The 12,903-nt window shown below is 33.0% G+C and overlaps 1 protein-coding gene across 1 annotated transcript in view; it reads left to right on the top strand.

Moving 5' to 3' along the window:
* Positions 1-12,903, top strand: part of LOC143389434 (A-kinase anchor protein 9-like) — a 72,677-nt gene that overhangs the window by 38,099 nt on the left and 21,675 nt on the right. Inside the window, exons 9-10 of the mRNA XM_076842497.2 lie at positions 2,126-2,336; positions 4,056-4,218. Of these exons, the coding sequence (XP_076698612.2) occupies positions 2,126-2,336; positions 4,056-4,218 (374 nt within the window). The remainder of the gene's footprint in view (positions 1-2,125; positions 2,337-4,055; positions 4,219-12,903) is intronic.

The raw sequence follows: 12,903 nt of genomic DNA, 5'->3' as shown, positions 1-12,903 counted from the left end.
TGATCAAATCTAGCACAGTTAAAAATGCACTATCTGTGACCTAGCAGTTATATTTCTAAGTAGTTCTCAAAGTGGGGTTCCTGACCAGAAGCCCAGCATTACTTGGTAACGGGTTAGAATTCAAAGCTCTTTGACCTCTCCTGAATCAGAAACTGTGGGGATTGGGTTAGGTTCCTAAAGTAACCTGTTTTAATAAGCATTCCAAGTGATTCTGATGCATGTTACATTTGAGAACCACTAATTAGAAAGAAATTAGCACATTTATCCAAAAATTAGGAATAAACCAATTTATCTCCTGAAAGGAAATGGACAAATTTTGGTATAGTCATAATACCACAGTTAAAATGAATTAACCTGTTGCCTTCATGCTGTTTATTTTTTTGTTTGTTTGTGGTACTGGATTTTAAACCCCCCATTACCTACATGGAATAATACCACAGACATATTGAATGAGAAAATAAATTTGTAAAATTAATATCATTTGTGTAAGTCCATAAAAATACAAAATATACAGTGCATTGAGAATGCAAAATGTATTGTAATGAGAAGTGATAATGTAAGAATTGGACTGGATTTGTACCAAACTATGATTATGGTTGCCTGTGAGAAAGGAGTGATGAGAACATAGAAGTTTATGGGGAGTACAGGGAATGAAAAATACAGAGAAAATGTTATAGTACTTGTTAATTTGGGTTTCGAGTTTATTGCTTGCATTTTTCCATATTTAAAATAATATTTTAAATCCAGGCATGGTGGTGCATGCCTGTAATTCCAGCTATTTGGGAGGCTAAGGCAGAGGAGGGTTCTAAGTTCAAGACCAACCTTGGCAACTTGTTGAGACCTTGCCTTAAAAAGGGCTGGGGTTGGGATTGTGGGTCAGTGGCAGAGTGTTTGTCTCACATATGTGAAGCACTGGGTTCAATCCTCAGTACCACATAAAAATGAAAATATTGAAAAAAAGGGGCTGGAAATGTAGCTCACAGGTAGAGAGCAACCCTGGGTTCAATTCCCAGTGCCATGAAAATAAAATATTATTTGAAAATAAAAAGAAAGATAAGGAAGAGCCAAGACAACATGAGAGAAATTGGTATGAAAATTTGTTCTCCTGGTCTCCTTGGCTAACTACTCTTACACAGCTGTAGCCTATCCATTGCTGTTAGTCCTCTTAGGGTTTTTAATTGGACCCTGCATCTTTAACTGTTTATTTAATAAGATATATAAAACAAAAAATACATTCTGTAAAACTGATGGTCCTCCATACTCACTACAGTAGCTGTAAACCAATGATGATTAATTAATGATTTGATTAGTTCCATAAAACCAGTGGGGAATGTTATAGGCCAGGCTATATAAGCAATGACCAAACAGACTTCATTTTACCCTGAGACTCCATATTACGTAAGAAGAGCTTCTCCCATAGGAAAATCCCATCACTGTACCACATTACTAATTGCCTAGCATAGCCTACTTGCAATACAGAATAGCAATTCTTGCACAATGTAAAATTGTTCTCTTTGGTTCCCACTTTCCTTGGGCAGTGTACCTTTGTGGGGAATAATTGATTAGATGTTAGTAGCCATTCTTTAATGTGTATTCAACTAGGGTCACTTTGATCCATTTCTCTTTTGATTATGATTATGAAAAAATCCCAGGAGAAATGAATGAAATGAAAATTTGATGAAGACATTGCATTGTTTCGCTAATGGCTTTATTCAGCTTCTGTACTACTTCTTGCTTGCTTGCTTGCTGGTTGCCAAGTCAATCTGGATGTGGTTTTCGTCTTTAAATATCCTAAAATGTTGAGGCTCTAGGCTGTTTCCTGCAGAGACAACTTGTTCCTGTAGGGAGCATTCCCAGACAGTCAGAATAAAGACTCTCCAATATGGACAAATCATAAGCTATACCAAATATCAGAATTTGCTCTAAAATTGAGGTAATGATACTACTCTCCTTGAAAAAAGAAGTAGCTAAGTATAATTGAATGAAGAATGAAGAAAAAATGTCATTGGTTCTCTTATGAAGTTTTAAACTATAAATTATTTCTCCTCTTGTTTTAGTATATGCAAAAAGCAAATTATTTTATAGTAAATTATTTTAAATTTTTCTAATATATATTCACTTTCAGAATGATTTAAGGCTACAGATGATAGCTCAGTGCATATGCCTTTCAGTGGTTTATTCAGCTGACGTGGATCAGGTTCGTGAATATATGGAAAATGAAAAAGATAAAGCTCTTTGCAATCTTAAAGAGGAGCTTATTTCTACTCAAGAGGAAAAGATCAAGGAGCTTCAGAAAATATACCAGTTAGAACTACAGAATGTAAAAACACAAACAGGTAAATAGTTTCTGACTTATAATTACCATGAAGCATCACTTAGAGTCCACCATTTTATAATTCTGTTCTTAGAACTCACAGGGGAAGGTGACTTGTGTATCTAAGCCCTAGTCTTATTTGTTCATATAAACATTGGATATTCATTCAAGTGCTAGAGAAAACTAAAATTACTGAGTCATTTTCCCATAGGAAATTATAATCCATTGGGAAAGCATATGTAAAATACACTGAAAATTTCTGAAATGTAAAGAATGGAGGGAGAAAAAAGAGTTTTGTCTTTCCTGTGGAGATGAGTAGGATGAGGGTATGGGTAGGAGTAACTGGGTTGGAAATTTGGGGAAGGCTATGGAGTCTTAAGCATTGAGCTCTATCTAAGATTGCATCCTTTTGGGAGAACTGGGAGTTCAGGTTGTGTTAGCTAGATAAAACTGGAGAGATTGGAAGGAGCTTGATCAGGAAATATTTTATGTACTCTGATGAAACATGTTTATGTTTTATGCTATTGGTGATAAGACCTACAGCAGGATTTTAAATAGTGGGAGTAACAATAAGATTTTTATTTTAAATTGATACCATTAGGATCAGTTGGAAGGGATGAAATTATTGATGGGAAGACCAGCCAGATTGAATTGAGTATGATAGAAAGTTAAGTTCAACACTTAGAGTTTGGTTCTAGTTTGTCGTTAATGTTAGCAGAAATTAAGAATGATACCCAAGTTTCTAGCTTAAGAAACTAGAGTATGGTTCTAGTCATAGAAAGGAACCAATTTGTGAAAAAAATAATAATTCAGTTTTAAATATATTGAGTTAAGAATAGAATACTTATTGACTTTGAAAAAATATATAGGAGTTAGTTGAAAATAGAAGTCTGAAACCTGGGAGAAAAATTTAATTATGAGGTAAAGATTTATAATCAGCATGAATGTCAAGGACAAGAGGTCAAGGACAAGAATGAGTTATCAGGGGAAACTAGAGAGTGAGTTAAAAGACCAAGATGGCATAATGGGAAGTAACAATGTTAAGGGACCATACAATGAACCATAAACAATTAGTCACAGTTAATGTTTTTCTTTCATGATTATTTGGCCAGTTAACTAGACTTCTTGTGTTCAAGGTATCTCTAGGCCTTCACTTTTGCTTTTAGGAATGAGTTTTATTATTGTAATTGCTTTGGTGAACAGAATAGAATTTCAAGCATATCAGATAATACCATGCTTTTTCACTTCAGGGGTTCTTTGAATATAGTAATATTTTAAGTTTATATTTTTTTAAATTGATATCTTCTTGAGGTAGTCTGTCCACTATTTCCCAAATTGCATGTTAACTAATGGCTCATTTAATTGGCAAAAAAGTTAGTTTAGTGATTAATTATCAGCATTTTTAAGAAATAAAAATAAAAGAGGAAAGTGAAAGGTGTTAACTACTCTCCTGTGGTCCCTTTTCAACACTTCTTTTGTTTCATGTTTCTGAATTGTTTTAAAGATATAAAATTGTTGAATTTAGAGATACTATACCATAAGGATAGGAGAAATGATCTTGAATCACACTGTTTTCTTGTTTTCATCAGTCAGAATTAGTCAAATTAAAACCTGAGTTTCACTCAAAACACTTTTCAAAGAATAAATATTTTTATACATTGAAATAAAATGATTGTTATTTCACTGAGAAGTTTGTATTGAAATGTGTATTGTCTTCTCTTCCTGTTATCTTCTCTGAAAGATACCAAAAAAATTAAACAACTTGAAGAACAAATTCAAGAATTAGAAAACTTCATATGCTTTTTGCGCAAACAATTGAAAGAAACTGAAGAAAATCATAGGGCAGAAATTTATTCTCTGCAGGAGAAGCTTCAAGCCATTAGTGAGACCACGGTGGACCCAAGGTATCTATTTACTTAAAACTTCATTCAGCAGTATTTGTAGCTTAGTAACAATGATAGTATCATCTGGAATGGTTATTTTAAGAATAAAATATAACTTTAAGAAAGAGATAGGATGTAACATTTTTTAAGAAATAAGAGCAGGAGATAATTCTGTATTTGAAATGTGTGAAATAAATGTTGGTATAAACCAAAGACATTTTATTTTAGGAATTTTACTTATACTATTATAAAGATGTTATTATTAATCTATTTTCTGAATTAAAATATGTCAGGTAGTAGACATTTACTTGTTTATTCTATGCCTAGGCTTTGATATGTTGATGTGGTGAGTACTTAAATAGTCTAAGTATGATCATTCCACTATGACTTGAATATACTCCATTTGATTGTCTAATGCTCAAATTCATCATGTCCCAAATAGAACCCTGATCTATGAGGAGAGAAGAAATGATCTTCAATTACCACTATGTATGTTTTCTTGGATCAGGATCTTCTAAAATTTGCTCCTTCTGTAGCCATCTTCATCCATCGTGACTCCTTTCTGTCATAACTCTCTGCCATTCTATGAAAAAATCTTGTTTTTTTTTTAACCTTCAAAGTACATCACAACTGTGCCACTCCTTACTGCTCCACTGGTCCCTGCCATTGTTTTGTGTTTCACCTGGATTACTCAACTTCTGTTTACAGTCTATTCTCTATATAGTCAACACAAGTGCCAGAACCTTTGCTTTTATAATTTCAGTTACATCATGTTACTCTAATCCTCTTCTGCTCTTTACAGTCTCACTAGTCCTGAGGACCATGACATCTTTGGCTTTTTCCTACTGACTTTCTTATCACTTACTGTTCTCAAACCATATAATCCCATGGGGTTGGGGTTGGAGCTCAGCGGTAAAGCGCTTGCCTGGCTTGTGTGAGGTCCTGGGTTTAATTCTCAGCACCACATATAAATAAATAAAGTAAAGGTCCATTGACAACTAAAAACAATTTTAAAAGATTAAAAAAAAAACCTCATACATCCCCACTGTGATCCTCAATTATATCACATATCAGTACGCTTCTGCTTTAGGGATTGATTGGCTTTTTCTTCTACCTAGAATGATTATTCTGCAGGTATTTTTATGCCCATACCCTCATCTCCTTTGGTTCTTTACTTAGATGTCATGTTCTTACATAAATTAAAATCGTCCCCAAAGAGTCTGTGTCTTACTTTTCTACTTCATTTTTTCTTAAAATTATTTGTTTTATATGTACAAATACATTATAATCATTGTGTGCATGTATATGTGTATATAAATAATTTATGTGTGTAATTTATGTATCCAAATATATATAAATTTAGAGGAAATACTGTTTCATTTTGTTTGTTTTCAATTAAGGAATTTAAGCCTTTTTAAAAAAATTTTTATTAGTTGTTATTTTATTTATTTATTTATTTACATGCAGTGCTAAGAATTGAACCCAGTGCCTCATACACACTAGGCAAGTACTTTACCACTGAGCCACAACCCCAGCCTAGGAATTTAAGCTTATCGTTGTCTATTTAAGTCACTGATGTATTCTAAATCCACATGATTTCTAAATACTAATCTTGCCTTATTGTTATAAGATTAGACATTTTAAGAAAACATTGTTACAAAGTAGTGAATGCTTATATAACAATACAGAATTCGGACATACATACCAAAAGATATGTGGGTAGATAAAATTAAACTGATTGTAAGTTAAAATTAAACTAATTGTAAGTTAAGAACCTTCTCTTTCCTGTTGCCACTCTTCATTTCCAATATAAGCAATCATTGTTACTTTTGATATGTATTCTTTCAGACATTTTCCTATTTATATAGACATATATGTTAAAACAGGCTTTTAATGCAAGTGAGAATTTACAAGCTTTTTTAACTCAGTAATATATCTTAGGTATATCTTTATATATATACATACATACATGCACACACACATATATTTATTTATTTATATATATATATAATTTTTTTTTTGTATCAGGGATTGAATTCAGGGGCTCTTTACCATCAAGCCACATCCTCATCCCTCTTCTTTTTTTTTCAGAACTACTGTTTTTATTTTAAATAACTCATGTTCAGATCTACCACATACCAGTTGGGTAATGTTAGACAAATCAATTTTAATGAACTATTATTTCTATATATGTAGTTTCAATAACTAATTATTATTTTTTAGTTCTAACAATTTTTTTTCTTCTAACTAGTTATCTAAGACAGTAGGATGCATTTTGACATATCATACATAAATGAAGTATAACTTCTCATTCTTTGGTTGTGCATGATGTAGAATATGTGATGTAATCATATATGTACCTGGGGTAATAATTTCTGATTCATTCTACTATCCTTTCTTCCCTCATAACCCTCCCCTCCCCTCATTGCCCTTTGTCTAATCCAAAATATGTTTATTCTTCCCTACCCCCGCCAACCCATTGTGAATTAGTATCTGCATATCAGACAAAATATTCAGTCTTTGGTTCTTTGGGATTGGCTTATTTAGCTTAGCATGATATTCTCCAGGTCCATCCATTTGCCACCAAATGCCATAATTTCATTCTTCTTTAAGGCTGAGTAATACTTCATTGGGAAGATATATATCACACTTTCTTTATCCATTCATCTGTTGAAGGACACCTGGGTTGGTTCCGTAGTTTAGCTATTGTGAATTTAGCTGCTATAAACATGATGTGGCTGCATCACTGTATTATGCTGATTTAAAGCCCTTTGAGTATAAACCTAGGAGTGGGATAACTGGGTCAAATGGTGGTTCCATTCCACATTTTCTTATGAATCTCCATGCTGCTTTCTATAGTAGTTGCATCAATTTGCAGTCCCACCAGCAATGTATGAGTGTACCTTTACCCCCACATGCTTGCCAACATTTATTGTTGCATATTTTTTCTTTTTCTTTTTTTGTGGTGCTTAGTAATGAACTAGGGCCTTGGTCATGTGACGCAAGCAGTCTACCAAGTGAGCTATGTCCCTAGGCCTGTTGCTCGTATTCTTGATAGTTGCCATTCTAACTGGAGTGAGATAGAATCTCATTGGAGTTTTGATTTGCATTTCTCTAATTGCTAGAGATGTTGAATGTATTTTCACATATTTGTTGATCAATTGTATGTCTTCTGTGAAGTGTCTGTTCAGTTCCTTAGCCCATTTATTGATTGGTTTGTTTTTCTGGTGTTTTTATTGTTTTTTAATTTTTTTTTAGTTGTTGATGAAACTTTATTTTTTAAATTTATTTATATGTGGTGCTGAGAATCAAACCCTAGGTCCCTCACACATGCCAGGCAAGCACTCTACCACTGAGCCACAACCCCAGCCCCTGTTGTTAAGTTTCTTGAGTTTTTTATATATCCTGGGGATTAATGCTCTGAGGTGTATGTGTGGTAAAGGTTTTCTCCCATTCGGTAGGCACTCTTCATGTTATTGATTGTTTGATGTGAAGAACCATTTTAGTTTGAATCTTTTTATTGATTCTTGCTTATAGTTCTTGTGCTCTAGAAATCTTGTTAAGGAGGTCAGTTCCTAAGCTGAGGTGGTAGAGTTTGGACCTACTTTTTCTTCTGTTAAATGCATGGTCACTGTTCTAGTGCCTAAATCCTTGATCCACTTTGAGTTGAGTTTTGTGCAAGATTAGAGATAGAGGTTTAATTTCATTTTGCTTCATGTGGATTTTCAGTTTTCCCAGCACCATTTGTTGAATAGGCTATCTTTTCTCCAGTGAGTATTTTTGTCACCTTTGTCTAGTATGAGATAACTGTATTTATATGGGTTTGTCTCTATGTCTTCTATTCTGTATCATTGGTCTATATGTCTGTTTTGGTGCCAGTGTCATCCCATTGTTTTTTGTTGTTGCTGTTATGGCTCTGTAGTATAATTTAAGTTCTGGTATTATGATGCCTCTTGCTTCACTTTTCTTCCTAAGGATTGCTTTGGCTATTCTGGGTCTCTTTTTTCCAAACGAATTTCATGATTCCTTTTTCTAGTTTTACAAAGAATGTCATTGGAATTTTAATAGGAATTGCATTAAATCTATATAATGCTTTTGGTAGTATGGCCATTTTGACAATGTTAATTCTACCTATCCAAGAATATGGGAGATATTTCCATCTTCTAAGGTCTTCAATTTTTTTCTTTAGTTTTCTGTAGTTTTCACTGTAGAGGTCTTTCACCTCTTTTGTTATATTGATTCCAAATATTCTATTTTATTTTTTTACACTATTGTTAATGGGGTAGTTTTCCTAATTTCTTTTTCAGTGGCTTTATCACTGATATATAGGAATGAATTCGATGTATAGTTGTTAATTTTATATCCTACTACTTTGCTGAATTTCATTCATTAATTCTAGAAGTTTTCTGGTGGATTTTTTAGGTCTTCTAAATATAGAATCATATTGTCGGCAAATAGTAATAATTTGAGTTCTTTTTCTATTCGTATCCCTTTAATTTCTTTCTTCTGTCTACTTGCCCTGGCTAGTTTCCAGGATTATATCAAATAAAAGTGGTAAAAAAAAGGGTATTCTTGTCTTACTACAGTTCGTAGATGGAATGCCTTCAGTTTTTCTCCATTTAGAATGATTTTGGTCTTGGGTTTAGCATGTATAGCTTTTACAGTGTTGAGATTTGTTTCTACTATCCCTAGTTTTTCTAGTGTTTTAAACATTAAAGGGTGCTTTATTTTGTCAAATGCTTTTTGTGCTCCAATTGAAATGATCATATGATTCTCCTTGAAGTCTATTGATGTGATGAATTACATTTATTTATTTCTGTATTTGAACCAACCTTGAATCCCACTTGAATATGATGCACTATTGTTTTAGTCAGCTTTTTTATTTCTGTTACTAAAAGATCTGACCAGAACAATTTTAAGAGAGGAAAAGGACTCATGGTGTTATTTGAGGGCTCATCGTGTTTAGATGTCTTAGTCCATAGAAGGCCAGCTCCATCCCTTGGGCTTTGAGGTAAGGCAGAACATCTGGAAGAAGAGTGTGACAGAGGGAAGGAGTTCACATAGTGATCAGGAAACAGAGTCAGAGACTTCACTCTCCAGATACAAAATATATACCCCATATAGAGACTCCACTCTCCATATAAAAAATGTATACTCCATAGCCATCCCCCCAATTCCCATCTCCTCCAGCCATACCCTGCCACTTCTTTTAATTCATATCGGGGATTAATTCACTGATTAGGTTAGTCATTTCTCTTCTGAATCTTCTTGCATTGTCTTATGTGAACTTTTGGGGGATTCTTCACAACCAAACCATAACAACTATATATTTAATGTTTTTATATGTGAGTTGCCAGAATTGTATACAGAAGTTTTGCATCTATGTTCATTAGGGATATTGGTCTGAAGTTATCTTTCCTTGATGTGTCTTTGATTTTGATATCAGGTGATACTAGCTTCATAGAATGAGTTTGGAAGAGTTCCCTCCTTTTCTGTTTCATGAAATAGTTTGAGGCTTATTGGTATTAATTCATCAAAGGTCTTGTAGTACTGGGTAAAAATCTTTTTCATCCTGGGTGTTACTTAAATGGTTGGCTTTTGATGCCTTCTTCTATTTTATTGCTTGAAATTGATCTGTTTAAATTGTGTATGTCCTCCTAATTCCTTTTGGGTAGCTCATTTGTCTCTAGAAATTTGTTGATGTCTTTAAATTTTTCATTTTTATTGGAGTATAAATTTTCAAAATAACTTCTGATTCTCTACTGTATTTCAACAGTATCTGTTGTAATATTTTTTGTGATTATGAATTTTAGTGATTTGAGTTTTCTGTCTTCATTAGCACGATTGAGTTTATCAATTTTATTTATTTTTTCAAAGACACAAATTTTTGTTTTGTTAATTTTTTAATTGTTCCGATTATTTCAATTTCATTTATTTCAGCTCTGATTTTAATTATTTCCTGTCTTCTACTGCTTTTGTTGTTGATTTGTTTTTCTTTTTCTAGGGCTTTGAGGTCTTATGTTAGGTCATTTACTCATTGACTTTCCATTCTTTCATGAATTTAGCTTAATAGTGTCCCAGAGATTTTGACAAGTTTTATTAGTTCTCATTTATCTCTGGTAAGTATTTTAAAAATTTCATCCCTGATTTCTTCTTATGTCCATTGGTTAGTCTCTAGGTGTTGGAGTTTTTTATTTTTTATTGTATCAATTATTTCTAATTTCATTCCATTATGATCTGATAGAATGCAGGGTATAATCTCTTTTTTATTTCATAGTTGTTGCTTTGTGGCATATTTTAGAGAAGAGTCTGTATGCTGCTGAGAAGAGCATGTATTCGTTGATGGGTATAATACTCTTTATATGTCTGTTAAGTATAAATTATTGACTATATTATTAAGTTCTATAGTTTTTTTGTTTAGTTTTTGTTTGACGATCTATCCAGTAGTGAGAAAGGTTTGTTAAAGTCACTCAGTATTATTGTATTATGGTCTATGTAATTCTTGAAATTGAGGCAGGGTTTGTTTGATATATGTAGATGCTCCAATGTTTGGGGCATAAATATTTAACGTATTATGTCTTGTTGATGTATAATTCCCTTAAGCAGTATGAAATGTCTTCTTTGTCCCTTCTGATTAACTTTTGGCTTGAAGTACACTTTATCTGACATGGGGATAGAAACCCCTGTTTGTTTACTCAGTCCATGTGAGTGGTATGTTTTTTCCCGTCCTTTCATTTTCACTGTGTGGATGTCTTTGCTTATGAGGTGAGTCTCTTGGAGACAACAGATTTTTGGGTTTTGTTTTTTTAATCCAATCTGCCAATCTATGTCTTTTGGGTTTATTAGTTTAGACCATTAACATTATTTTTGAGATATGATTTGTGTTCCCAGTCATTTTAGGTTATTTCTACTTTTTACTTTGAATTAATTTCTCCTTTGATTGATTATTCCTTTTGTATGGCTCCTCCCTTTGTTGATTTTTTTTGACTTTTTTTTCCATCTTCATGGAATATTTTGTTGATAATGTTTTATAGCACAGATTTTCTAGTTATGAATTCTTTAACCTTTTTTTATTACGGAAGGTTTTTATTTCATCTTTAAATCTGAAGTTTTATTTTTGTTAGATATAAAATTCTTGGTTGGCATCCATCTTCTTCAGAACTAGGTATATATTATTCCAGGACCTCCTGGCTTTGAGGGTCTGGGTTGAAAAATCACCTGAGATCCTAATTAGTTTCCCTCTATATATAATCTGATATTTTTTCTCTCATAGCCTTTAAAATTCAATCCTTATTTTCTATATTTGACCTTTTTTTAATGATGTGTCTTGATGTGGGTCTGTTGTGATCTTGTACATTTGAGGTCCTCTTGTATTTGATTTTCCATTTCATTCTTCAGATTTTGGAAATTTTTTCATATTATTTCATTGAAAAACTGGGCATTCCTTTGGTTTGTATCTCTATGCCTTCACCTATCCCGATAAATCTTATTTTGGTCTTTTCTTGTTATTTCATCATTCTTGGAAGTTCTGTTCATGGTTTCTTACCATCTTCCCTGTGTAGTCAACTTTATTTTCAAAATTATATATTTTGTCTTCATTGCCTGAGGTTCTATCTTCCAAATGGTCTAGTCTATTGATAGTAATTTCCATTGAATTTTTAATTGGTTTATTGATTGTTTCATTTTGAGGATTTCTGGGGTTGTTGTTGTTGTTGTTGTAATTTTCTGAGAATCTCTGCCTCTGCAATGATCTTTTACCTCCTCAAATTTATCTCTGATTTTATTCCCTATATCATTCTTTATGTACCAGGTCAGTCTAATATGTACTTTCTAAATTCCTTTTCTACATTTCTTTTACTGTGTTGTCTATGGGTTTAATTATTGGATCATCTTGGTTTGTTTGGGCCACTTTGTTCCATTGTTTTCTCATGTTGTTCTTATGTCTGTCCTTCTAGCAGTGTGGTTTTCAAGCAGTACAGTGTCTACCCTGTAGATTAATAGTGTCCCTGAAGATTTCTAGTACCTCGCCTTTAAGGAAGAGACAAATAATAACTGCACCCAATACAAATAATATACAGCCTTAAACCAAATAGCTCCTATTAAGGCATCCACAGTTTTATTCCATTAAACTGAAATGATGTGTTCAATTATTGTCTACAATATAAACATTAAGTTTGCAAAAAAGTTTACAGTTTCCATTGGTGGACAAAGAGAGAACAAAAGTCATGTAGGGTGTGATGTTTATGAGGAAGGATCAGAAAAGATAGAAGTTAAAAAATTATAGGAAGAATGAAGGGAGGACTTAATAGAGGTTGGGTGTTAGCAAGAGAAAAGTGAGAAAGAGAATACAAGGAAACAGATAAATGAGAGGGGAATATATATATATATATATATATAATTTTTTAAAAGAAAATAATAACAAAACTGTAATGTACTATTCAGATATCCCAGTCCTCAATAAAATGATCCATGAAAAATACTTGGTTTCAAAAATGGTAGACATGTGAGAGAAGAAAAAAAAGGAATCTGGATGAAAAATTGAACACTTTTTTCCATTGCAGTTCAAGTTTCTCAGCTTCTCTTCTGAGCAGTTAGGTATGTTGTCTGGAATTTGATGCTAGCTCTACCCTCAGGGTAGTTAGGGTTGCTAGGGTGAGAGTGTTAGTCCTGGAAGCGGAACTACTAGAGCCAAGGTGTAGGCTTAGG

Source organism: Callospermophilus lateralis, unplaced genomic scaffold (genome assembly GCF_048772815.1).
Source record: "Callospermophilus lateralis isolate mCalLat2 unplaced genomic scaffold, mCalLat2.hap1 Scaffold_323, whole genome shotgun sequence".
Classification (NCBI taxonomy): Eukaryota; Metazoa; Chordata; class Mammalia; order Rodentia; family Sciuridae; genus Callospermophilus; species Callospermophilus lateralis.
The sequence above is the reverse complement of the archived record's forward strand: the minus strand, read 5'-3'. Positions and strand labels throughout refer to the sequence as shown.